This window comes from Balaenoptera musculus, chromosome 15 (assembly GCF_009873245.2).
Source record: "Balaenoptera musculus isolate JJ_BM4_2016_0621 chromosome 15, mBalMus1.pri.v3, whole genome shotgun sequence".
Classification (NCBI taxonomy): Eukaryota; Metazoa; Chordata; class Mammalia; order Artiodactyla; family Balaenopteridae; genus Balaenoptera; species Balaenoptera musculus.
The window spans coordinates 88,120,551-88,147,599 of NC_045799.1; the positions used below are offsets into that span (position 1 = coordinate 88,120,551).

Sequence of the window (27,049 nt, forward strand, 5' to 3'; positions counted from 1 at the left end):
GGCAGGGCTGGCGCCCTCACACCGAAGGCCACGGGGTGGTAGCCCTGGCTGCCGTGGGCGTCTAAGCTCCCACCCCGCAATTCCGGTCCACAAGACGTCTGTCCTGTTTCTTGTGCTACGTTACTTATTCAGTGACATTCAGTGACGTCATACCTGTCACATCCACATTTAGACTCATAGCACCAACCTGACCAGAAGTCAGAGTAGCATTTTCTATTTTTCCTACAAAAGAAACAACTGTCAAACAAACAGAGGCATATGATCTGGAAAAGAAGAATGTCCTACCAGGATAAATCTTGATGAATTTGTCTGGATCAATCACACCATCAGAGGTCTTTAAAAATACGTTAATGATTCGGCACGAAATTAATCGAGTCATCTGAGAATCTTCTTCCAGGGTGGTCAGAATTTGAGGCATCAACATTTCCTGCACTTCCTGTATCTGCGATTAAAAAAAAACACACAAGCTGTGGGTCACGGCTGGTGCCACCCTCGTGACAGAGACCGCTACTCACGCACCGTGTACTTTGCCCGTCACTGAAGAGACTTGGTTTTGATGCGAGTGTGACTGAGTCTGGAAAGCTACTTGGAAATTTCTACGTAAGAAGCAGACCTGAATCTTGATTTTAAAATCCAGGTCATTTGAACATCGGTCAGTTGGTTTTTAAAAAATCTGTTATCCAGAAAGTCTTAGGCACCGATCCTACACAGCCCACTACTTACTAGCAGGACTGGGTATCGTGTCCAGTAAAGTTTGGGGGACATTTCAACTTAAGTAACAGCTGTTCAGGTACCACAATGTTTTGCCTACTTCTACTGTTTCCTCAGTTCCTCATCTAACTGGAAATATGAATACAAACAACACTCTTGAGTCAGACTCCTGTGATGAAGTTCTTTTCTTGTAAACAGTAACAATCACCTAAGAAAACCCCCAGGTGACCCAAGGAAACAACAGGCTTTCCCCCCAGACCTCCGCTCGCCCTCCGGCCCCACAGTCCCGTCCCCTCGGTCTGTCTGGGAGCATCTGCTGCCACTATCAGGAGACTCAGGTGAGCGCCCTTCACCTGCGGCAGGTGCGCCGGGCAGGCCCCAGAAGCCCAGGGCACAGCCTGTTCCCCTCTTGGGTCCAGGACGCACGAGCCCTACCTGCTCATCTGGCAGGACCCCGCTGCTGACAAGCGCCCAGAGGCAGGACACGGCCGCTGTGCGGATGGCTGCGGCCGTCCTCCCCGCATGCCACTGCAGATTGGGGACGAAGATGTCCTTGATCAGGGTGTCCAGGTAGCCATGGAACTGTCTGGAGTGGACGCAGGAGAGGGTGGGTGAGGGGGGCACCAAGACTCCCCGAAGGAAGCGCTTCCGTTTGGGAAACGGGCTGGGCGGAGGGAAAAGGCCAAACAGACAGAACAAGCGGAGATCGAACACTGGACGTTGAACGAGAGCCCCCGCTCCCCGGGGTAGTGGCCAGGGAGGGGACGTGGGGCTCTCTCCCACGGCTATCACGGGGCAGGGCTGCACTCGGGCTCCTGCCGCCTCTCCTGGGACCGGACCCTGGGGCTGGGGGTGTATTCCAGCCTCCCTCCCACTCTGTGGCCGAGGGGCTTCCCCAACACCCCTCCTGGATCTAAGAAAAGGGTGGCCGCGCTACCCCGAGCACCGATGGGGCGGCACGTCACTCCCACAGGCGGCGACCTTACAGAGACGGGCCTCGAGGTCCCTGCGACCACGTGAGGTCCCTCTGACCACGCCCGCTACCTTGGCAAGAGGGCACCCTGGGGCTGCGCCTACGGTCCCATGTGTCAAGACACCGGGAGACACGGATGTTCCCGCCAACAGTCGGGGACCTTCCTCTTGACACGCCGTCAGGACAAAGACAAAGCAAAACGAAATCGGGATCCCAGCCCCGAGCGCCACTGGCTGGCCTGGCCACCCGGCAGCGGAGCCACACGTGCGGCCCCGTCCAAAAGCCCGGGGAAGAGCCTCAGCCCTCCGTACGACTCCTGTACCCCACGGGCCTCTGCTGATGGAGCAAGACGTATTCTGCCCAACAAAGGACGCACTGACTTGCTTCCCAGGGCCGTTCCGGAGCTCGCTTCACGGGGGGCTCCCGCCTCCAGCGCCAGCTGCTTCCGGACCTGGACCAGCGCGAGGGCCTGCGAGCCCACGGCTGCGCGGCGGCCCCAGCAGGGGGCACTGCAGAGCCACCGGCGCCTCTGACAGTGGACCTGGTGCAGGGCGACTCACACGCAGTCAAGGTTTTCTGCGTGCTTTAGTTCTTTAGCAAGGAGCTGCTATTCCCTGCAAAGGGATTCACCAGGGGACTCTCTGGAAAGCTCAGCCCCGTGTCCTGGCTGAGGCGGCCCACGCGACGTGGCCACGAGGGCCTGAGGGCCGAGCGCTGGCCGTGAGGGGGGACAGGCAGTGGGACTCCAGTGATATGCCGGGAGCAGAAAAGGCACTGGACTCCCCAAGAATGAGTACCCTGCGTCCAGAGGACGCACAGCTGTTCGCACGCAGCTGGGCCCCGAGACCAGGAAGCCCAGCCCGGGCAGGCCCACGGGCTCCTCCAGAACCACCAGCATCCGGGCCTCGCCCCGCGGGAGAAGCTCCGTAACGTCCCGCACGAGGGGACGGCACTGCGCGGTGTCTGGGCGCCCAGAGAGGGGAGCAGGCCTCCTTCACTGGGGGTCGCACTCCAGCCAGGGTGCCCCTGCCCCCGCCGTCCTCTGGCTGGGGGCCCTGCACCACCTGGGTGTGCGGGTGCCAGCGGCGCTTTCGGGGGTGGGGTGGGGTGAGGAGGGGCCGCGGTCCTTTGCTATCTCAGACTCCGCCACTTTGTAACCCTGAGGTTCAAAACCAAGCAGGTGTTGCTTTCCAAAATCTTTCCTGCCTGTAAAAACAGTTAATCCTTGCACTAGGTAACTGGAAATTGAACAACTTTCTTTTCCTGATAGCGGTTTCTTTCCACAAGAAGACTTCAAGGGCAGCTTCTTGAGGGAACTCAGTTCAAGAGTGGGGGCTTCTTTCCTGGGGGCTGACTGTCCTCAGGGGGACGCAGCGGAGCAGGGGCCCCGAGGGGTCGTGACTGATCCGCCGACTCTCTACTCACGGGGCAGCTGCCAGACCCGACTCAGTAACCTTTTTATAGTCTCTTCTAACCCTTGAAGTCTTTGCAGACAAGCAGGAAATAAAATTTCCTGCAATACAATGGGCTGGCTAGAGGCCCAAGAGCAGAGATCAGAGTAACATCCAGAGAAGTGAAGTCTGAATAATGACCCGTTATTTCCCCAGGAAAGTCCAGGACAGGCCGACGACAAAGATTTGCTCCCTCTCAGGGGATGGGTCCCCAAACAGCAAACAGCATCTCACTGCCTGACGCCCCACAGCCCGTCCTGCCGGGGACGCTGTGTCGCTTTGCAAAGGGGGAGGGCGGGCCTGCAGACGGCTCTGCTCCGGGCCTCACGTCCAGCCTGGGCCGCCCGCCTCCTTCCCTTCGGGGCCCCGAGCTGGAGGCCCGGGTGTTCATGCTGCCTCAAGTCCCTCCGGAGGACAGGAGTTCCCTAAGTTCTAACCTTAACGGTCATTCAATCAATTCTCTGTGAGGCCTGAAAGGTACCAGAAGCCTTTTAAAGCTGAGAACAGCTGATGTATAAACCAGTAGTAGTTAACATTCCCTAAAACTTTTTCATTCAACGGAGTTTTAATGACCACAAGAACGCGACTGATTTAGTGTCTCTGTGCGGTGCACTCGCTGCCTGGACTACACCGTTTCCCTGGGGTGCTGGCTGTGTGGGGAGCCGCACGACAGCAGGACCCAGAGCTCGGGGTCACCCCAGGTCCCACCTGAGCCCTCAGTGCGGGAGCACGTGGGGACCACTCAGCTGCAGCACAGCGTGGGGGGTAGCATGGGGGGACCGCGTGGGGGGCAGCATGGGGGGACCGAGTGGGGTGGTGGGGAAACCGCGTTGGGGGGCAGCATGGGGGGACCACGTGGGGGGCAGCAGACCTACCCCTGCGAGTCCACCGTCTCCCTGGCTCCCAGCAGCAGCCCCGTCAGGGTGGAGAAGAGCTTCAGGCGCATGGGTGGGTCGCGGGCTGGCTGGAGGCAGCTCCTGAGGATGGGGACCAGCTGGGGCAAGACTTCTCCGAGGGCAGGGCCTAGAGCACAGACAGGGGCCTCATTCCTACGTGGCAGGAGGATGGGAGGACGGGAGCCCCACAGCCGCTCTGGCCGCGAGAGGAGGCGCGTGCTGGGCACGGCCAGCGGACGTGCACCCTCAGCTCCGGGAAGGATGCTCCCAGCCCAGGACGCCAGGTTCCCCCTCTCCCTTTGACCCTAACCCCGCCATGGCTCTAATTGTTCGGTATGTAAACTTTTTTTTTTCCTACATCTTACCAAATTCTTAAAAAAATTTAAAGTCAAGCAATCTTTTTTTTTTTTAATTTATTTTTAAAATTTATTTATTTTTGGCTGTGTTGGGTCTTTGTTGCGGTGCACATGCTTCTCATTGTGGTGGCTTCTCTTGCTGCGGAGCACGGACTCTAGGCGCGTGGGCTTCAGTATTTGTGGCACGTGGGCTCAGTAGTTGTGGCTCGCGGGCTCTAGAGCGCAGGCTCACTAGCTGTGGCGCACAGGCTTAGCTGCTCCGCGGCACATGGGATCTTCCAAGACCAGGGCTTGAACCTGTGTCCCCTGCATTGGTAGGCAGCTTCTTAACCACTGCACCACCAGGGAAGTCCCCAAGCAATCTTTTAAAGGCCAACCAAAACCCATTATTCGGACCATGTAGGCTGCTTGATGTGTGACCCTGAGCCTGGCAGCCAGCGTCCTTTCCCATGCCTGTTACTAGATGAACAAACGGTGCCACTGTCCCCGAGCCTGGAAGGATCCCAGACGCAGTGACGGTGCTCAGGACCTGGACCTGCACGCGATGGGGAGAACACAGTCTCCGGGGTCTAGACGTGAGCCGCAGCTCAGAAGAATCGGGTCACCAGCTGCCCTGCCCGCCAGGCCCTGTGCTGACCCGGGACATCGTGTGTCAGAAGTGAAGCCGTCGCCCTCAGGCCCTCTGGTTTACGCCCAGTCTGCTACTTCTGTATGCAGTCAGGACTTCAGTCTTTTCAGAGGCATCACCTCAAAGGCCAGGGTCAAAGCCAAACAAGCGTGGCTGGAGGGTCCACTGTAGCCCGAAGCTCTGCTGCTGCCCGGGGGCACTGTGGCCAGGAGCACAGCGCGCAAGACCGCGAGCTCGGAGTCCCGCTGCCCTGCCGGTCCTACCCTAATCCCTGGGGCAGGAGGCCAAGCGGGCACAGAGGGTAGGCAGCACCTGGGGGAAGAGCACGGGCCACACAGGGCACCGTGCAAAGTCACGCTTTCAAGGTTTAACACAGGGACTTCCCTGGTTGCCCAGTGGTTAAGAATCTGCCCTCCCATGCAAGGGGCGCAGGTTCGATCCCTGGTCCAGGAATGAACATGCTGCGGGGCAACTAAGGTCACGCGCCACAACTACTGAGCTCATGCGCTCTGCAGCCCATACGCTGCAACTACTGAGCCCATGCACCACAACTAGAGAGAAGCCCATGCGCCACAACTAGAGAAGCCTGTGTGCTGCAATGAAGAGCCCACGTGCTGCAACGGAAGAGTCCGCGTGCCGCAACTAAGACCCAACGCAGCCAAATAAATAAATAAATAAATAAATAAACAAAATTAAAAACATACATTGGTTCTATGTCACACTCTTGAATTCTTCTAAAAAAAAAAAAAAAGGTTTAACATAAAAATGTGTGCCTGGGCAGACTTTAAAGACCCACGTTACAGCAAGTCTTCACTATAAAGTTCGCAGCATCTTTTCAATTAAGGTTTTGTTCCTTAAAACAGCCGTTCTCCGCAGGTTGAGAGTGACCGTGAGTGACTGAAGAACCAGGCCTGGGCGTGCCGCCTCCTGGGTGGTGCCGAGCAGCTCTGCCCGTCTGTGCCGGGGCTGCTGGGGCCACCACGGGACCAGCGCTCTGCACCCAGCCCGGGGGCGCCCGTCTGTGGCTCACCTGAGTGAGTGAGCACCACGTCAAACTGCAGGAGCTCCTTGGAGTGGCTGGTCCAGTCCCGGTGCGAGGCAGCCAGGCGCTCCAGGAGGGCGCCCACGTGCGCTCGGAAGAGCTCCTGGCTGCCGTCCACGCTCTCCACCGCGGCCAGCTCGGCCAGCGTCTCCTGAACCTGCGGGAGCAAGTCACAGGCTGGGGCGATCCGATCTTGGGACTCACAGACCCCACTGGAGACCCGTCCTCACCACCTGAGGGAGGGAGAGCCACTCGGGCACACGCCACGTGGCCCGGGGCTCCCACGACGCCCCTCCCGTCTGTATGAGAAATAACGAAATGGACAAACGAGCATCTACAGGCAGTTCAGGCACAGTCCCCCCACCCCAGGATGCCCCACCCGGGGCAGGGCAGTCCCTGCAGGGCGGAAGGCTCACCCTGGAGCCCCAGCCAGGCTCCACCTGTGCAGAAGGGGGAGCAGGCTGTTTCAGGGACTGCACGGAACAGACTTAAACCACGGGTGCCAAAGGTGGGCCCACGTCCTCGCTCTCCGAGCTCTTCACCTGACCAGACCGCCGGCGACAGCGTGTCTGCTGCTCTGCGGGCTCAGAGGAGAGGGAGGACCGGACCCTCCTCCCCCTAGGGCTGCAGGAACAGGACGCCCCCAGCACTCTGTGCAGCTGTCCCGGGGCCCGAGTCTGGCCTGCAGACTCACCCGTAAAGACAGATTCGGCTTTTCTAGTATTTACAGCCCTATAGTGACGGCCTCCCTGCTCAGACACGTGCCCTCCGGAAAGGGGGTTTTTAAAGAGAGGAAGAAAACACAGTTTAGGAAGGCGGCGGGGAAGGGGAGGGCAGGCGGGGGGCCTCCCGGACACAGTGTGGATGGAGAGGGGGAGAGAGAACCAGGGGGAGAAGCCGAGTTCTCAGCTTGGGGAGAAGTGGTCAGACATCCGGGTCTCTGGATGGTCCTTGCAGCCGCACGGAGCTGGATGTCAGAAGATTTTAAGTTAAATATAGAGCCCGGGGTGGGGGGGCGGGGGGGGACACCTCCCTGGCGGTCCAGTGGTTAAGACACCGTGTTTCCAATGCAAGGGATGCAGGTTCGATCCCTGTTTGGTAACTAAGATCCCACATGCCGTGTGGCACGGCCAAAAAAATAAGGAAGCAAGGAAGTTCAATGGAGAAAAGAATTTGGAAAAAAAAAATACAGAGCCAGGGGAATGGAAACAACTGTGTAAAGCTGGGCTGCAACTAAATAGGAAAATCATGATATTATTTTCTCTCCTGACCTCCGGTGCACGTGTGTATTCTTAACCTCACTGAAACGCAGATTTGAGACGAGGGAGGCCTCATTTCTTGTCTGTTTCTCCTAGATTAAGCAGCCGGCCTTACTCTGAGATCCTGAAGCCAATTGGCAGTTGGAGGGAATTTAAAATCCCGTGTGCCCCTGAGGCCGCCTCGAGAACGCCTCACCCCGCGCGTTCCAGACTCTTCCATCTCAGGTAGCCAGTGTGCTGGGCAAGTGCCCCTGAGGCCGCCTCGAGAACGCCTCACCGCGCGCGTTCCAGACTCTTCCATCTCAGGTAGCCAGTGCGCTGGGCAAGTGCCCCTGAGGCCGCCTCGAGAACGCCTCACCGCGCGCGTTCCAGACTCCTCCATCTCAGGTAGCCAGTGCGCTGGGCAAGTGCCCCTGAGGCCGCCTCGAGAACGCCTCACCGCGCGCGTTCCAGACTCTTCCATCTCAGGTAGCCAGTGCGCTGGGCAAGTGCCCCTGAGGCCGCCTCGAGAACGACTCACCGCGCACGTTCCAGACTCTTCCATCTCAGGTAGCCAGTGCGCTGGGCAGGCCCGAGGCTTGGAGTTCGACGGCAGAGACTGACAGATGGCAGCCTCCCGTCCCGGGGCTGAGGCAAAGCAGGAGGGCCCCCTCACCTTGGCACCAAGGCCCGCGGGTCCCCACAGCGCCAGGACGGTCACCAGCACCTCCACGAGCGGCACGCCGGCCCCCCGGCAGTCCTCCCGGCTCACGGACACCACGGCCTGCACGCACTGCAGCAGGCGCTCCCCGTACAGGCGCTGCGGAGAGAGCGGGGCACCGTCAGCCACCCCTGCACCCGCCCGGCGGCCCACACGAGGCCCCACTGACCAGGGCCACGGAGCCACGGCGACCCCGCGAGTGGACTGGGCCAGGATTCTGGCACATCAGCCATAAAGAGGGTGCCCGTCCGCACGACAGGGAAACCGAATCCCTGCTGAATCCCCGCGAATCGAGGAATTCACGGCAACTTTGTTAAGTGCTGGATGGTATTTGAGTCACATTTTTAAAAAGTTTGCGTGTGTTAGTGACACACACTGTGGAGGTGACAAGTGGAAGGACAGGGCATCTTGGAGCTGCTTCGAGCACCCCAGCTCTTCCCACCCCCCCCCCAGAGTCAGATGGAAGCTGGACCGAGGGGGACGCGGCTGGAACCGGGCGGCAGGCACGAGGGGTGCACACTGCTCCCCTGCCCTTCTGTGCACTTCTGAGTGTCTCTATAATACTAAGTTAAGAAAAATAAATAAAATTCTGTGATTCAAAGATGCTTCCAGACCGACGGGGGACAAGGTGACACCTCGCTTGGGTCGAGCCCATCTCTCACCTCCCGGGCTCCAGCCTCATCCACTGTGAAATGGGGGCCAGGAGTGGGCACGGGGTGGGGGCCCCAGAGAAAGAACCGCCTAGAACACCCCTCCCACACGCCTGCTCTGCTATGTTTCATAAAGGACAGAGGGAACCGGGGCAAAATGCTTAAGGTTTTTTTTTTTTTACTAATGGGGGTGTGAGCTCAAAACTTTGGTGAAGATTTGGCTAGACAATGGATTGGTTCTAAATTCTGAGTCAGCTCTAAAATCCTATGACTCATTCACAAGTGATATAAATCATGGAAGTTTAAACAAAAAATTCACTGTGGCATGTCCCCAGCCACTCGGGGGTCCTAACTCCCCCGAGAAGCCAAAATTGGTGTTTTATTCAAATACTTACTTTTCCCACAGCCCCATTTCTTTCAGACCTGGACTGACTGACTGATTGATTTTTTTGAGGGCATGATTTTGGCTAATTTCTAAATGACCTGTAATACACATTTAAGGAGCTACCATTCTTTCAATTAAAGTAAACAGGGATTGGGACTTCCCTGGTGGTGCAGTGGTTAAGAATCCGCCTGCCAATGCAAGGGACATGGGTTCGAGCCCTGGTCCAGGAAGATCCCACATGCTGAGGAACAACTAACCCTGTGCGCCACAACTACTGAGCCTGCGCTCTAGAGCCCGCGAGCCACAACTACTGAGCCTGTGTGCCACAACTACTGAAGCCCACGTGCCACAACTACTGAAGCCCACGCGCCTAGAACCCGTGCTCCGCAACAAGAGAAGCCACTGCAATGAGAAGCCCGTGCACTGCAACGAAGAGTAGCCCCTGCTCGCTGCAACTAGAGAAAGCCTGCACACAGCAATGAAGATGCAACTCAGCCAACAATAAATAAATTTAAAAAATTAAAAAAATAAAATAAACAGGGAGTTGCTCTCAGCATTGGCTGAGCCATCTCACGACACCTCCAGATGCTGGAACTAACCAAGGGTCTGTGTCCTTCACAAGCACTGCCCTCCTGCTGTGAACACGGCACCACCTCTGAGGAAACGGGGCCTTAATGTTCACGGATTACACGATATTTAACCAGAGGATTTTCAACATCTACCTACCTACCTACCTACCTACACACACACACACACACACACACACACACACACACACACACACACACACACAGAAAAAGAAAACAAGACACAGAGGGAACTGACACAGAGGGAGATGCCACAACTTCACCGGAGAAAGCGCCAGGCACTTCCATCCCAGACCCCATTCCCGATTCCTGAGTAAACAGGAGGAAACGAGTTACTTCTGTTTTATCAACCATTTCTGCATCTCAGTACCCTGTCGATAAACAACCAGATTTCAAAGCAGAGGCTCAGGTCCTGTCAGCTGAGCCCAGGCCCAGGCAGATGAGCAGAACGTCTCTGGGGCCCTGCTGGCCCAACCCGGGGCCTTTACATTTAGTTTGGTCTTGAAGCATCTGCGGCCTGTCCTCACAGCCCCTGGAGAACGACTGCAGGAAATGCTAGCATGACCCCTCCCCGTGTGGAGGCCGTGCCTGCTGGCCGCCGGCGTGCGGGGACGGGAGTGGCTCGCACGCCTGGGGTTCACACTGGCTGGCCCCTTGGCCAAAGGCTGGCACGTGTCTAGAGACACGTGTGTGGATGAACGGTCAGGAGGGGCCCCTCTGTTTGCAGGACGGAGTAAATCTTTCCTGGAAGGACTGGAGGAACAGGAACCAAGCATGCGCTCTGAACTAGACGGATCGAGGGACCGTGGTTTCCTGTAACAACACTCAGGTGTGAAAAGACGTTTCCTTTGCTGCACAGCTTGCAACACGTGTACTGAAACACCTACACAAACTTTCAAGCTGCACCTTCTAGAACAGAAATGCTTCTGGAATGAAAATCCTCGTTGGAACCAGTTGAGTAAAAATGTGGAACTTTTTTCTGCATTTTTAGATTATCATAGTTTATCTTAAAAATGGGTTTTGGGAAAAGTTGAAATACGGCTGAAAACACCAGGAGGTGAAAAAGCCCACAAACGTCTCCCCTCCCAGACCTCTGCTCCATCCCCCCCATCTGTGTTTCCGAAGCTGCCTTACAGGCTTATTAAGATGGTTCCCACACGACTGTGAACGTATGTCAGAGTCAAGGCCAGATGCAGGTGTCGAAGTGCATCTCCCGGCGGCTGAGCGGGAGCTGGGCACCCCTGTGGTCCAGCTCTGTGGCCGTGGCAGCCACTGTCAAGTGTCAGGTGTGCGGGGCCAGCTTCCCATGGCCCAGGGGGCCTGCAGTGCATGGGTCAGACGCCTGGCCTGGCGAGGCAAACGCTCGTTGCTCTACAGAGAGATGGGAGGGTCACTGTCCAATGCAAAGACTCAGGGTTTAAGCCCATCACAGCCATGAGAAAACAAGGTCATTATTTATCCTTCAATAGCAAACAATTGTAAATTATTCCAAATGACTAAGCCTAACTACCTACATTGTTTCAGCTTCAGATGTAATGGATTTACTGCTCAATTTAAGACAAAACAAATCTGTAACCACCAAGCACAGCTCCCAATAACAGTTGCAAATCAGCTTGCCTGTTGGAAGCCCCGTTAGAAGCCAAGTGACGGCGGTTAAGAATAAGCTCACCGTGGAGACACCACGTCCGACATGGACCAACAGACGGGGCGTGTGGACTCCCAGGTTCTCTGGGGGGGGTGGGGGTAGGGGGGTCTCCATCCGAGACCACCCACAGCAGTGCCACCCTTAGAACAGAACTGTCCTCGACGATGGACGTGTTCTATCCTATACCGTCCAGTGCTGCAGCCACTGGCCACACAGGGCTACTGGGCGCTCGAAATGCGGCCAGCGTGACTGAGGACCTGCCTTTGCACTTTGTTTCATTTTACTTTAAACGGCCACCATGGTGGACGGAGAAGGACGGGCCAGGAAGCACGTGCGCCCAAACAGGAGAACCTCAGGGCCGCACCCCAGCGACCACGTCGGTCAGATGTCCCCGCGAGGCCTGTGGGACTGACAACTGCTACGTGTGGACGGTCCCACAGGGGACCGAGTCACCGTGGAGATGGGTGGACTCTACGATCTCCCCAGCCCCACCCTCTCCCGCGCACGCTTACCTTTTCAGACCCTTGGCAGATGTGAGCGTGGGCCAGCTCCACGGCGATGACCTTCACATGCGGCCGGAGGGCCTCCCTCGGGCAGCCCCGGATGACGGAGGCAAGGACCAGGAGGCCGGAGGGGGAGGGAGACTTCCTCAGCGTCGACAAGATCAACTTCAGAAACACCTCGGGGCTGACGAAGGTCCCGATCAGCTCTGCGGATCTCGTGCACTGAGGGCAGATGGAGGAGGCCTGAGGCTGCCGCCCCTCCCAGCCCCTCGCTGCTCTGCGTCTGCCATGCCCACTTTCACCTGCCAGAAACAGCCCTGCAGGCCCGTCTCTTCCTAACATGTGCTCAAACGCCCACGAAAATCGGTGAGTCCCCTCATGAGCTCAGAACTGCCCGGGGAAGGAGTTCGTGCCATTTGGCGGGGGGAGGGCTGTCAGCGCGTCCTCTCTGGGGCCCGGCTGCCTGAGCTGGACTCAGGGGGGCGGCTCTGCACGTCCGTCCGCGCAGTGACCGCTGCAGTGGCCTGCGGGTGGAGGCTGTGTTTACCTTCAGACACAGGGCCGCTCACCTGCACGTGCTTAGAGAGCACCTTTAAACGCCATTTTGTACGGGCACGCAGGCTGGATGCAGACGGCCGGGGAGAGCCCGGGGGCCGCAGAAACACCTACACCTGCACACGGGGGCGACGGCATGCCTGCTGCTATCTGTCCAAGCTCACAGACTGCGGAACAAAGAAGGGTGCACGAGGCCCCGAAGGACGGCGGAATGCCACTCACGCTGCGGACCACGGCCGCCTCCTCGTCGGCGCAGGCGCGGAGCAGGGTGCGCAGGACAGGCTCCAGGTGCTGCGTGATGTGGGCTTCCGCGTGCAGCAGCAGTACCGCCAGCAGCTGCGCCGACTTCACCCTGGTCCCCACCACCCAGTCGGTGATGTCGTGACAGATGGCGGGAAGGATCTTGGAGAGGTTTCGGAGGACCAGCTCCCGGCAGCCCAGCCCCGGGCGGCTCCCTGTGGGTCATAAAGATGGATGGGAACCCGCGGAATGCACAAACAAGATCTCAATGACTCGTATGGAAAGTCGCTTACTACACGTTCCTCATTTAAGGCACACCTACGGGTTTTATTTTGAGGTCTTAAAAAACTCAAACCAACCCTGAAGACAGAAATGAAGCCACAAAGTGTCATAATTTACTTTAAGTTTTTACAGCGATCCTGAGGTGTGACACACAATAAACTACATGCTCGAAGGGCACAACCCTGTAAGTTTTGACAAATGGATACAACTGTGAACCATCGCAGCCATCAAGATGGCACACACCTATCGCCCAGAAGGTCCCTGAGCTCCTGGCGATGCGCCCCGCCCTGCCCTCCCCCCAGGCAGCCCCGGTGGCTCCCGTCGCTGTGCGGAGCCGCAATGTCTAGATCTCCTGTGAGTGCAGCTGCGCAGCACACGCCCCTCCCTGCCTGGCTTCCTCCGCTCTGAGGCCCATCAAGTGGTGGGGGCGCCGGCCCCTGCTCACTGCTGAGCGGTGTTCCTGCACACGGACAGACCACAGTCTGTCCACCTGCCGACAGACATCTGGGCTGTTCTGCCGTGGGCTGTCGCCGACGAGACTTCTCTCGGGTGGGCGCCCAGGAGCGCCACGGCTAAGCACATGGAAGGCGGGCACTTAACTGTTTAAGAAATGGCCGAGCGGTTTTCCAACGCTGCTGCACTGCTGTCTGCCCTCCCCAGCCATGCACGAGACCTGAAGCTCCTCCACGTCTGCACCACACCTGGCGTGGGCAGTCTTAGGTCAAGCTTCCAGGCAGGGACGGGGCATCTCCTTGTGGCTTCAATGCGCATTCTCCTCATGAGCAATGACCTGGAGCACTGTCTCATGGGCGTGTTTGACATCTGTGTGTCTTCAGTGAAGTGTCTTTTCAAATTTTTTTTGCCACTAAAAAAACTGGATTGTGTTCTTGATATTGAGTTTGAGAGTTCTCTCTGTGTTCTGGACACAAGTCCTTACGTAAACAATTTGCAAACATCTCAGTCTGTGCCTTGTCGTTTCATTCTCTTAATGTCTTTCAAAGAGCAGAAGTTCTCATTTTGATGAAAAGCAATTTATCAGTCATTCTTTTGTGGAGTGTATTTAGGTCGTACCCTTAGATCCATGTGGCATTTGGGGTTAATTTTCGTTTATCAGGAGGGTTGGATCCAAGCCCACTTTTTTTTGCACATCCAGTGATTCCAGCACCGTTGCTGAGACGTCTTTTCTCCCCTGAATTGTCTTTGCAACTTGCCAAAATTCAGAGTCCACAGGCCTGTGTCTGTTTCTGGACTCTGCTCTGTTCCACTGGTCTGTCGGTCTGATTTTTTACGTTTTTAATTTATTTTTGGTTGTATTGGGTCTTCGTTGCTGCACGCAGGCTTTCTCTAGTTGTGGCCAGTGGGGGCTACTCTTCGTTGCGGTGCATGGACTTCTCATTGCAGTGGCTTCTCTTGCTGTGCAGCACGGGCTCTAAGCGCGTGGGATTCAGTAGTTGTGGCACATGGGCTCAGTAGCTGTGGCTCGCGGGCTTAGCTGCTCCGCGGCATGTGGGATCGTCCTGGACCAGGGATCGAACCCGTGTCCCCTGCATTGGCAGGCAGATTCTTAACCACTGCGCCACCAGGGAAGTCCATGTCGGTCTGTTTTTATGTTCATAACCTCACCATCTTGATTACTGTGTTTTTATGTCTTGAAACCAGAAGTACTCATCTTTCAACCTGGGTCTTCATCTTCAAAGTTTTGGCTGTGCTAGGTCCTTTACGTTTCCTTGTGAATTTCAGGATAAGTTTCTCAATTTCTATAAAAAAGCCTTCGAGGATTTTGATAACAAGATTCTGACCTTAAAGACTCAAAACAACTCTAGAGATAGAAATGAGACAGTGACATGTCAAAGTTTAAAGCGTGTTTTAGTAAAAAGACAGCTTGTACCATGAGGCCTCACTTTGAAGTTTTGTTCCTGTTACTTTTCTCTTTTTATGGTATATGAGAGAATTAGTTCTAAATGTTTCAGATTCTGTTGGCTGTTTAAGTGAGCTTGTTATAATTTTGTAAAAAACAAAAAACAAAACAATAAATGCCCTTTTCTTCCTGATGACATGTCCCTTGTGGAAAGTTTGTGGGATGAGGGGACAGGTTAGGACCGTCTGGGGAGTGGTCCACTGACAGGCGGGCACACGGCCTGAGAGGCATTTCCAGAGATGCAGGCCTCACTCTGAAGATAGCTCTGAAGCCTCCTTTCCTGTCCTTGATACGGCAGACATGATAATTTAAAAGACGGTGCATTCTCAAACTTTACTAAATCAGAAAAAACCCTGCTGGCAACTAATTTTTGTACCTTTTCCAAAACATGCGTGATTTCCCCTTATAGCAGTTGTGCGGCGTGGGAGGTGAAGCTGCATGAATAAACATGTGGACCAAAAAAACAAAAAGCACAGGCCTCCCAGGTGTGGGGGAGGAGCCGTCTTCTGGGTCTCACAGTGAACAGCAGCGGGTACACACGAGGCGTGAGCAGCTGTCTTCATGCTGCCCTTCGTGCAAGGCGTCCCCTCCAGGGCGGCCGTCCGAGCCTGACTTCACCTGACCAGGGCTGGAGGGGCCTGCGGGCCCCGGGCCCGGTCCCTCCCATGGTGCTGCCCGTCTGACCTGGTGCATGTTTACCAGGCTCTGTCCCTGCCAGCGGCACTCCACCATCGCTCCACTGTAAGAAGACACCTGCAGACAGACTGCAGCGATACAGGCGTCCGATCAAGTTCAGTGGAAGGGACTTCGTTCCCAGACAGAAAGCGTTTCCAGAGCAGAAGAAACTAGACACGTGTGGGGTTGAGGGGCAAGGAGGAGGGCCGCAGCCCGGCGGGCAGGGGGCTTCCTTGGAAACGCAGCCCGGGTCTGACTCAAGAGCTAAGGGAAATCACGGTGTGCCCGTGCCCACACAGGCACCCGCGGGCGCTCACAGTCTGGCAGAGAACCACGACGAGGGGCAGGACGGGAGGTCCAGCAACGGGAGCCTCTGTTCTGGGGGTAGCGTCACCCAAAACGCAAGGACGGCATCTCACCGGCTACCTGTGTGTTTGCTTCTTCAGGCGAAGCTCGCAGAAACGCTTTGTGGGATGACAAAGCGCCGCCCACGCCCAGCATCTGCCCATCAGCCTCGCGCTCCTCGGCTGGCTGTGCCCGCACGCACCCAGGGAGGCCTGCCCGGGACCGCGAGGGACTCGCCCTGCCCCACCGCTGGCCTGGGCTGGCCGCGCTCACCTGGCGAGGGGTGGTGTGCGGGGGGCGGGCCAGCGAAGTCCAGCTTGTCCTTGAGCTCCTCCTCGTTCTCCATCTGCCAGCGCAGCCCAACCTGCTCCCAGAGGCCGGCCGCCCCGCACCTGCCGCACAACACAGGCCCAGGTCGGGGGCGCCCTCCGGGGGGCGGCCGGCTCTCTGCCCGAGGGCGCTCACCAGCGAGTCTGCTGTGCCTCCATCACTAACCCAAGCAAAGTGCTAAAGATGCAGAACTGTACTGTCAAAGCCCCACGGCCTCCCAGCACGCAGGATGCGGGGACACGGTGGCTCCTGCGAGACTCTGGACCAAAGGAAACAACCACTGCCGTAAACAACAACTTAGGAAAAGCCAGCGCCTGGTGAGGCAGAGCGGGAGGGAGGCACGCGGCACGGCGGGGCTGGGGCGGGACCTCGGCGCGTCCGCCACGTCGCCACTTACGCGATCTCGGGGATCTCGTCGTCGAGGCTGCTCAGCAGCAGCGGGAGGAGCTTGTGGAAGAACGAGCAGCGGTCCCGCAGGCTCAGCAGCCAGGCCCCGGCCACACGCGTCACCGCCTGGCGCACCTGCGGGCAGAAGGCGGTGAGCGGCCTTCACGTGCGTGGGCACCGCGGAGCCCCGGGCCCACCGTGCGGTCACAGAGGGGCCCCAGAGCCGGCTCAGGTGCTCTGGCAGCTCTGCCATCCACGTCTCGGGCCTGGAACGAAACGCTGGGACCCTAGGTCTCGCTGCTGCGACCCCTGTCCTCCGGGCTCAGGCCGGACCCTCCACTGGCCGCAGCAGGTCCCGCAGCCCCGCCTCAGCCCTGTGGCATGTTTGCGGCCTCCTGTGTGGGAACCTCCCGGCTGGGCTGGGCACTGGCCGCCTACGTCCGAGAAGGTGGCGTGCATGCCTCTACCCACCTCAGCCACCGCAGGGAAGAGGTGAGCTTCGTGTCGCCTGTGACCCAGGGAGCAGCAACAGGCCTCCGTTTTTATCATGTTCTGATTGGACCCAAGGATTCTGATGCCCGTTCCAGTTCAGTCGGGCAGGATCCCACCCACGGGGGCTCGGGTTACATCACACCCCGCGGGCCCCCGAAGTAGCCAGCACTGCGCGAGGAACAGCCCCCTTGCCTCGGCTTCAGGTTCTCCTCTACGTCACTGGAACTCACCTGGGAGGTGAGGTTCATGCTTTCATCCGCCCCTCCCCTCCCCTTCCGTCTGCCCCCTCCCCGTGGCCCCCTCTGTCATTCCTGAGCACCAGTGAGGGGCTGGGGGCCAACCAGACCTGCTCCCTCTCCCTTTCCACCAGGGTTCTGGCCCAGGGCAGGCGCGCACAAGTGCCCAAGGGCCTGAGCCGATCGCCTGCGGGGCGCCAGCAGCAGGGCAGGTGGGGCTGTTCCCAGCCAGGCTCCCGGGCAAACGCCTATACGGTCACATCCTTGGAGCCTCAACAACAGGGTCAGTGTTTTATCCCAACTACACAAAGCACACAGAATTCCGTCTTCTAGATGAAACATCTACAATCAGAGATGAGCAATGTGCAGAGGGAGCTCCCGACGGTCAGGGCGACCCCGGGGCAACTGAGGGCATGTGCCTGTTTATGGGCAGTGACTTAACCTGAGCTGGGTGCTCTCACCTGGATGGTACACTCAGGGGGGCGGGGCCTTTCTGGGCCTGGAGGAAGCTGTGACAGCCCTGCTGCACCGGGACACCACCCCTTCCCACCTCCTTGGACATATCCTGCAGACCTCAAGTGACCAGGCTCCCGAGGGAGAAGCAAGGCCATCCCTCTGGGTCCCCTGCTGAGAAAGTAGGGAGGGACAGGCCTCTCATCACCTCCTGGGTAAGTGATCAGAGCCTCTGGTCTTCCTGTGAAACAGAACAGGCACCTGGAGCCATTCTGGCTGTCCGCACACACACTAGCAAAACTGTCCTGACTCGTGCACGTTCAATGTTTCACTGTATAAATTAACCGTGACCAGCACAGAGAAAGGTGCTCAACATCACTAGTCACTAATCCCCAGGAAAATGCAAGTCAAAACCACAGGGAGATACCAACTCACGGATGCAGAGGAACTGGATCCCTTGTACATTGCTGGTAGGAATGCAAGGCAGTGCAGCCACGTGGAAAACACTTTGGTGACTTCAACAAGCTACACATGTGTTACTGTAGGACGGACACAGCAATTCCACTGAGTGTTCACCCGAAAGAAGTGAAGCAGGACTCAAACGGATCCCTGCACACCACCGTCCTCAGCACCTCTAGTCACAACAGCTAAAAGGCGGAAACAACCCAAGAGTCCGTGGACGGATGAATGGAGGAACACAACGTGGTCTGTCCACATGGTGGATGTTATTCAGCCTTAAAAGGAGCAAAGCACTGACACCTGCCACAGACGGATGGACCTCACCAACATGATGCTGAGTGAGAGAGGCCAGTCACAACAGACCCCATCCTGATTCCACTTACATGAAACAGCTAGAATTGTCAAATCCAGAGAGACAGAAAGATTAGAGGTCATCAGGGGGGTGGGGGGGACGGGAAGTAATTGCTTAGTGGTCACAGAGTTTCTGTTCGCGATGATAAACAAAGTTTTGGATGGCGGTGATGGTTGCACAACACTGTGAATGTACTTAATGCCACTGAATTGTGCACTTAAAAATGGCTAAAATGGCAAATTTTGTTATAAACATTTTACGAAAATTTTTAAAATTAATGATGTAATATATCAAAAACACTGAACACTTTAAGTGAGGGAATTGTACGGTATGTAAATTATGTCTTGATAAAGCTGTTTTAAAAAATGAAACAAATCAAAATAACAAGTTAATTATAAGGGAGCCCCCATAAGATGATCAGCTGATTTCTCTACAGAAATGTTGCAGGCCAGAAAGGAGTGGCAAGATATATTCAAAGTCCTGAAAGGGAAAAATCTGCAACCTAGGATACTCTACCCAGCAAGATTACCATTTAGAATAGAAGGAGAGAAAAAGAATTTCTCAGACAAGCAGAAACTAGAAGAATACAGCAATACTAAACCTATCCTAAAAGAAATATGGAACAGTCTTCTCTAAATAGAAAAGAAGCGAGAAGCTATAGGAAAGAGAAAAATCACAATTGGAAAGTAAACCACTTAAATAAACCAGTATACAGGTTAAAAAAAAATGAAAAAAATTTTTGTGACAGCAACAATAACCACAATGAATGACAATAGGATAAACATGAAGGTGTAAAAGAGGACATCAAAACCATAAAATGTGGGGGAGAAGAGTAAGAAAATGTAGATTTTTTTTTTCTTTCAGAATGTGTTTGAGCCCATGATGACTATCAGTCTAAAGCAAGCAGATATAATTATGGGTTAACATACTTGAAAAACAGGGTAACCACAAATCAAAAACATACAACAGATTCACAAAACCCAAAAAGAAGAGAACACAAGCATAATATAAAAGGAAATCATCAAACCTCTGGCTAGGCTCACCAAGAAGAAAAGAGAGAGGTCCCAAATAAATAAAATGAGAAATGAAAAAGGAAAAATAATAACCGATACTGCAGAAATACAAAAGACCATAAGAGAATACTATGAACAATTATATGTCAACAAATTTGACAACCTAGAAGAAATGGACAAGTTTCTAGAAACATACAGCTCACCAAAATTGAAACAACAAGAAATAGAAAACTTAAACAGACCGATTACTAGAAGTTAAGTAGAATCTGTAATAAAAAAGCTCCCTGCAGGGAATTCCCTGGCGGTCCAGTGGTTAGGACTTGGCGCTTTCACTGCCAGGGCCCAGGTTCAGTCCCTTGTTGGGGAACTAAGATCCCACAAGCTGCATGGTGTGGCAAAAAACAAACAAACAAAAACAAAACAAAAATTCCCTGCAAACAAAAATCCAGGACTGGATGGCTTCACTGAGGAATTCTACCAAGCATACAAAGAACGTACACCTATCCTCCTCAAACTCTTCCAAAAGACTGAAAAGGAGGGAACACTCCCAAAGACATTCTATGAAGCCACCATCACCCTGATACCAAAAACAGACAAAGACACCACCAAAAAAGAAAATTATAGGCCAATATCTTCGATGAATATAGATGCAAAAATTCTCAACCAAATATTAGCAAACCCAATCCGAGAACACATAAAAAAGATCATACACCACGGCCAAGTTGGACTCATCCCAGGGTCACAAGGATGGTTCAACATACGCAAATCAATCAATGTGAAACACCACATCAACAAAAGACAAAAACCACATGATCATCTCAATAGATGCAGAAAAAGCATTTGATAAAATTCAACATCCATTCATGACAAAAACTCTTACCAAAGTGGGTATAGAAGTAACATATCTCAACATAATAAAGGCTATTTGTGACAAAACCACAGCCAACACAATACTCAATGGTGAAAAGCTGAAAGTCTTCTTCCTAAAATCTGGAACAAGACAGGGATGCCCACTCTCACCACTTCTATTCAACATATACTGGAAGTCCTAGCCATAGCAATCAGATAAGAAAAAAGAATAAAAGGTATCCAAGTTGGAAGAGAAGAGGTAAAATTCTCACTATGTGCAGATGACATGATACTATATTTAGAAAACCATAAAGACTCCACACAAAAACTACTAGAACTGATGAACAAATTCAGCAAAGTAGGATACAAGATTAACATACAGAAATTGGTTGCATTTCTTTACACTAACAATGAAACATCATAAGGAAATTAAAACAAAAAAATCTTTTAAAAATTGCAACCAAAAAATTAAAATACTTAGGCATAAACCTGACCAAGGAGGTAAAAGACTTATGTGCTGAAAGCTATAAAACATAAATAAAGAAATCTACAGATTTAATGTGATACCTATCAAATTACCCATGACATTTTTCATAGAGCGAGAACAAATAATCCTAAAATTTACATGGAATCATAAAAGATCCAGAATTGCCAAGGCAAACCTGAGGAAAAAGAACAAAGCAGAAGGCATAACCCTCCCAGACTTCAGACAATACTATAAAGCTACAGTAATCAAAAGAGCATGGTAGGGGCTTCCCTGGTGGTGCAGTGGTTAAGAATCTGCCTGCCAATGCAGGGGACACGGGTTTGAGCCCTGGTCTGGGAAGATCCCACATGCCGCAGAGCAACTAAGCTCATGTGCCACAAGAAGCCACCGCAATGAGAAGTCCGTGCACTGCAACAAACAGCAGCTCTCGCTCGCCGCAACTAGAGAAAGCCAGTGTGCAGCAATGAAAACCCAACGCAGTCAAAAATAAATAAATTTATTAAAAAAAAAAAACATTATGGTATTGGCACAAAAACAAACATATGGATCAATGGACTAGAGAGCCCAGAAATAAACCCACACAACTATGGACAATTAATCTTTGACAAAGGAGGCAAGAATACACAACGGGGAAAAGACGGGTCTCTTCAGCAAGTGGTGTTGGGACAGTTGGACAGGTGCATGTAAATCAATGAAGTTAGAACACACCCTCTCACCATACACAAAAATAAACTCAAAATGGCTTAAAAACTTAAACATAAGACATGACACCATAAAACTCCTAGAAAAGAACATAAGCAAAACATTCTCTGACATAAATCATACCAAGGGTCAGTCTCCAAAGCAATAGAAATAAAAGCAAAAATAAACAAATGGGACCTAATCAAACTCACAATCTTTTGTACAGCCATGGAAACCATAAACAAAACGAAAAGATGACCTATGGACTGGGAGAAAATATTTGCAAATGATGTGACCGAGAGATTAATTCCCAAAATATACAAAAAGCTCATACAACTCAACAACAAAAAACCGAACAACCCAATCGAAAAATGGGCAGAAGACCTAAATAGACATTTCTCTAAAGAAGACATACAGATGGTCAACAGGCACATGAAAAGATGCTCAACATTGGTAATTATTCGAGAAATGCAAATCAAAACTACAATGAGGTATCACCTCACACAGGTCAGAATGGCCATTAAAAAGTCTACAAATAACCAATGCTGGAGAGTGTGGAGAAAAGGGAACCCTCCTACACTGTTGGTGGGAATGTAAGTTGGTGCAGCCACTATGGAGAACAGTATGGAGGTTCCTCAAAAAACTAAAGCTATAGCTAACATACGATCCAGCAATCCCACTCCTGGGCATATATCCAGAGAAAGCCATAATTCGAAAAGATACATGCACCCCTATGTTCACAGTAGCACTATTCACTATAGCCAAGACGTGGAAACAACCTAAATGTCCATGGACAGATGAATGGATAAAGAAGATGTGGTATATATATACAGTGGAATACTACTCAGCCATAAAAAAAGAATGAAATAATGCCACTTGCAGCAACATAGATGGACCAAGAGATTGTCATACCAAGTGAAGTAAGTCAGAGGAAGACAAATACCATATGATATCACTTATATGTGGAATCTAAAATATGACACAATAAGCCTATCTATGAAACAGAAATAGACTCATAGACATAGAGAACACACTTGTGGTTGCCAAGGGGGAGGAGGGTGGGAGAGGGATGGAGTGGGAGTTTGGGATTAGCAGATGCAAACTAGTACATATAGGATGGGTAAACAACAAGGTCCTACTGTAGAGCACAAGGAACTATATTCAACATCCTATGATAAACCATAATGGAAAAGAGTCTAAAAGACAACATACATATATGTCTAACTGAATCACTTTGCTGCACAACAGAAATTAACACAACGTTGTAAATCAACTATATGCCAATAAAAAAAAAAAAGAAGAAAGAAACAAATCAAGAACCTGTGGTTGGAGGCAGGGTGGGTTGCTGCGAGCAGCCTGGGGCCGGGGCCAGACCCAGGCCGGGAGCCGGAGGCCAGCTCCAGCTGGGGGCCCTGCGTACCTTACACCAGCCCCAAGCCTCGGACGTGGAGGACTTCCGCGGGAAGGAATGAGATGATATTTAATGTATGGATGGACAGGACACGAGGAGGCTGGCACTTCTGCTGTCGGGGCCACAGGGGCCACGTGCCAACCACCCTGCAAGTCCCCCACCGGCAACCACTGCTCCTCCTGCCCCAAGGGACCGGGGCCCTTCACCCCATCCACCCTTTGGGAGAGAGCCTGCCCTCACAGCCTTCACTCTGCTCCCCACGGCCTCAGATCCACGACACGCCCTCTGAGCTGGCTTCTGCCAACAGAAGAGCCGGTTCTCTCACCTCCACCTGCCTCCTGTCTTATCTGTCTGTCTCTCCTCAGGCCCCAAAGCCAATGGAAGGAATTACCCCAACACACCAACCCTGGCTCCATCCTCCTCCCAGGCCTCGTTCGCCAACCTCTGCGGCTTTTCAATTAAATCACCTTGATGGAGGAGGATGTTACAGATGCTTCCGCAAACCGTGGAAATACTCACTTTAGAGTTTCTTCCTAAAAGGAAGCAGTCCTCTTCCCCATTCCTTAGAATTAAGAATAACAAGTATATTAAGACAACTCAGCTCTCCCCCAGCTTCTCAAAGACGTGAAATAGGAACACCTGTGACCGCGAATGAAGGAAGGACATTTAACGTCACATATAGTGTCTTTAAAAAAAGACAAAAGTGAGTGAGTGACAAATAGCACACTGGCACGCTTCTGGTGGAGAAAAGGGACTGCCTGGAGGAGAAACTCTGGTTACCTGGGGGACGTCATCAAAGAGCCGCTGAGCAAAGTGAGGAAGGACGTCGTCCACTGACTTCCCGCTGCCAAACTGGATCACCGTGCCCGTGGCCTCGATGACGGCCACCCGCACCTTCCAGTGCTGGTGGGAGATGGACTGCATCAGGGGGACGATCAAGGACTCCGACTGCATGTGGAAGTGGTCTGTGGGACGGGGAAACCATCAGTCACCAGGGGAGCCTGGGAGTGTCAACCCTGGCCCGGCTCCCTTGGGCTGGCCACACACAGCTTTGTACCCACAGCACCAGGAGAGGCGCAGAGTTGGGCGTGTGACCCAAGCAACACCTCTCCGACCCAGAGGCTTGGGAGGAGCAAAGGGAAAAGGCTGGGGCTGAACCCATCTCAGCTGAACACAGAGCTGTACGGGGAGAACCGGAAGCTGCAGATGGCTGTGACAGGCACTCCAGAGTACGCTGAGTGGGGACACACTGCGCGTCCCCACCTCTGGATGAGCCTGCAGCCAGACACCCAGCACGACCGCAGGAAGCTGGATCAGTACCGCCTCAGGCAAAGCCACCCCACTTCCTAAAGGCCTCACAGGAAGTCACGACCAGGGGTGGTTCGTGACAGCCAAGCGAACCCTCTGGTTGAGCAGTTGTGCCGCTGCTTGAGACCCTTCTGTAAGGTCGCTATTTCAGCGATACTTCGGGCGAGTTCTTTCAGCGCTCGGGTCCTCAGATCAAGGCAAGCTCTGGTCCACTACTGCCCAGTGTGCGGGGAGCCAGAGGAGAGACCCCGCGCGCAGAACTGCGGGGTGGGGGACAGAGGGGACGGCGCTGAGACGGGGAGATGCTTCACTCGGCAACCAGCGAGCATCCACTGCGGGCAGGCACTGCGCTCCGGGCTGCGGGTGCAGCAGGGCGCGGACCGGGGCGGGCTTGGGGAGGGGGCGACGTGGGAGGGGACAAGGGCGGGCACCTGGCGTGGCGCGCGCCAGGCCCGCGGCGCACTCGCAGCTCTCTCGGCGCACGGCGGCGAAGGGGTCAAGCAGCGTGCAGCGCAGCACGCGCACCGCGTCGTCCAGGTGGGGCGCGAGCGCAGCGCCGCTCAGGCGCACGGCCAGGTGGAGCAGCTGCACGAGCGCCAGGCGCAGCTCCTCGCAGGCCTCGGGCGGCGGTCGGCGCGCGGGCTCGGGGCCGGCCAGGCGCGCGGCGAGAGCGGGCAGCAGGCGCGGGAGGGCGTCACGGGGCCGCGCGGCTCGCCGCAGGCCCAACTCCAGCAGGTGCACGGCCAGCGCGCGGCAGCGCTCGGCCGGGTCGGCCAGGCAGCGCAGCAGGCGCGGCAGCAGCAGGCGCGCCCACGGGCCCTGGAAGGCGGCGGCTGCGGCGGCGGGGTCGCCCTCGGGCGCCTCGGGCCGCGCCGCCTCCAGGGCGCGCTGCAGCGCCTCCAGCGCGCGCCGCCGGCTCAGCTTGCTGTCGGCCTCCAGACCGGGCAGCAGGCGGCTCAGTACGCGGCTTAGCTCCGCCGCCTCGGCCGTCTCGGCGGCTCCCGCCGGGTCCGGGGACGCCGCGGCCTCGGTCGGCACCAGCGCCGCCATCTTCCCCGCGTTGCTAGTCACCAGGGGAGACCGGCGCTTTTACGACGGTCGCGGCGCGGATTACGGCGCGTTTTCCGGTCGGCTCCGAGAGTAACTTTATTGGCAGCTCGGAACACTGACAGGACACGGCCGGGGGGCGGGGCCGGGGCGGGGAGTCGGAGGGCTGAGGGGACGCGGGCCAGGCCGGGGGTCCTGGGCAGGTCTGGAGCCCGATATGATGGCCGCTGCGGACTTGTGTTCAGTGAGGCGTGGTGGTCGTGCTCTTTCGTGTCCTCAGGTGGCTACTGTGACCCTCACCTCTCCTGCATGCCCGGGTCGGACCAGTTCCGTCGGATACGGTGACGTGGAGAGGGCACCTGGTCTCTCCGGCTCGGGTCTTGGTCTAGTGGGTGACACGTTAATCAGCGTGCAGTTACCGTGGTCCTGAGGGATGAAGGCCAAGGAACTTGGCGTAGACTGGAAGGCTTCCTGGAGAAGGTGACAGCCCCAGCGTAATATAGGGGGTAAGTAAGAGTTAACTAGGTGAAGGGGGCGTGAAAGCGTTGCAGAGGGAGGGGACAGCATGGGCAAAGGCCTATGGTGGGAGTGGGACTGCTCAGTTGTGCCCCCCAAAGTTCACGTAGTGGAGTCCTGACCCCCCCAGGACCTCAAAACATGACCTTACTTAGCAATAGGGCCATTCAGACTCATCAAGTTAAGAAGGGGTCATTAGGATGGGCCCTAATCCATATGACTGTGTCCTTGTAGAAAGGGGAAACTGGAGACAGACAAGCACACAGGGAGGACGATGTGAACATGGATGGCCATCTGCAAGCTCAGGAGAGCGGCCTGGAACAGACTCACTCCCTCAACGGCTCTCGGGGGAAGCAGCCTCTGACATCATGATCTTGGACTTCTGGATTCCAGAACAGTGGGGAGATAAATTTGTGTTGTTTAAGCCGCCAGGTTTATGGTACTTGTTTGGGCAGCCCCAGGAACAAATACGGGGAGGGGGCCTGACACTGTTCCGGAGATGAAGAAAAGTGCCCTGTGGCCAGAGCCCAGGGGCCCAGGGGGAGCAGGGTCCTCTGGGTGGCTCCACTGGGTCCCAGTGGGGGATGCAAGGGGGGATTTAAGGTGGGAGAGTTTCACGTAAGGTTTGTGTTTTTAGAAAACTGCTTTGGCTGTTGCAGAATAGGTTAGCAGGGAGCCAGGCAGTCGCCACGTGAGGCCGTTGCGAAGGCCGTGCTCTGGCTGAGATGAGCGAGTAAGCACTTAAATGGGGGTGGTGGACTTCCTGCCCCAGAAGGTGCTGCAGACGCACTTTCCCGGCTACTCCCCACGAAGTACAACTAAATGCCTTGCAGCTAGTTCAGCAGACAGTGGGGAAAGGCTCTGAGCTGGAAAGGAGGCGGGCTGACCGGGGACTCCAGCACTGGAGGAACAGCCATGGGATGGGTCCCTGGGATGGGCTTCTCTTTCTTGCTTACAGGTTCCTGGAATAGGCGCTAGAGGGGGCTGCAACCCAGACGTGCCGACAGGCCACTCACGGAGTACATGATCACTGCCTCGGCATCTGTTCTGCGTGGCCCGCTGCCTGCGGGGCCTTGAACTGACAGGAGCCCTCCCTCGAGTGCGTGCCCTAGGTGACAGCCCGCAGAGTCACCAGTAAACCGAAGTTCCTGATGTGACCCCCCCAACACCCTTGTGTTAACCTCTCTCCTGTGGGCCCCGTAGATTAAACCCCTGTGAAGCTCACCA

The 27,049-nt window shown here is 54.9% G+C and overlaps 1 protein-coding gene across 1 annotated transcript in view; it reads right to left on the reverse strand.

Annotated features, from left to right (window-relative positions):
- Nucleotides 1-25,372, reverse strand: part of DNAAF5 (dynein axonemal assembly factor 5) — a 37,384-nt gene extending 12,012 nt beyond the window's left edge. The window contains exons 1-11 of the mRNA XM_036826450.1: nucleotides 24,691-25,372; nucleotides 23,732-23,916; nucleotides 16,529-16,653; nucleotides 16,075-16,193; nucleotides 12,564-12,796; nucleotides 11,796-12,008; nucleotides 7,972-8,115; nucleotides 6,046-6,214; nucleotides 4,011-4,158; nucleotides 1,147-1,297; nucleotides 286-442 (exon numbers count right to left, since the gene is read on the reverse strand). Of these exons, the coding sequence (XP_036682345.1) occupies nucleotides 286-442; nucleotides 1,147-1,297; nucleotides 4,011-4,158; nucleotides 6,046-6,214; nucleotides 7,972-8,115; nucleotides 11,796-12,008; nucleotides 12,564-12,796; nucleotides 16,075-16,193; nucleotides 16,529-16,653; nucleotides 23,732-23,916; nucleotides 24,691-25,309 (2,263 nt within the window). The 5' untranslated portion in view covers nucleotides 25,310-25,372. The remainder of the gene's footprint in view (nucleotides 1-285; nucleotides 443-1,146; nucleotides 1,298-4,010; nucleotides 4,159-6,045; nucleotides 6,215-7,971; nucleotides 8,116-11,795; nucleotides 12,009-12,563; nucleotides 12,797-16,074; nucleotides 16,194-16,528; nucleotides 16,654-23,731; nucleotides 23,917-24,690) is intronic.
- Nucleotides 25,373-27,049: the final 1,677 nt, after the last annotated feature.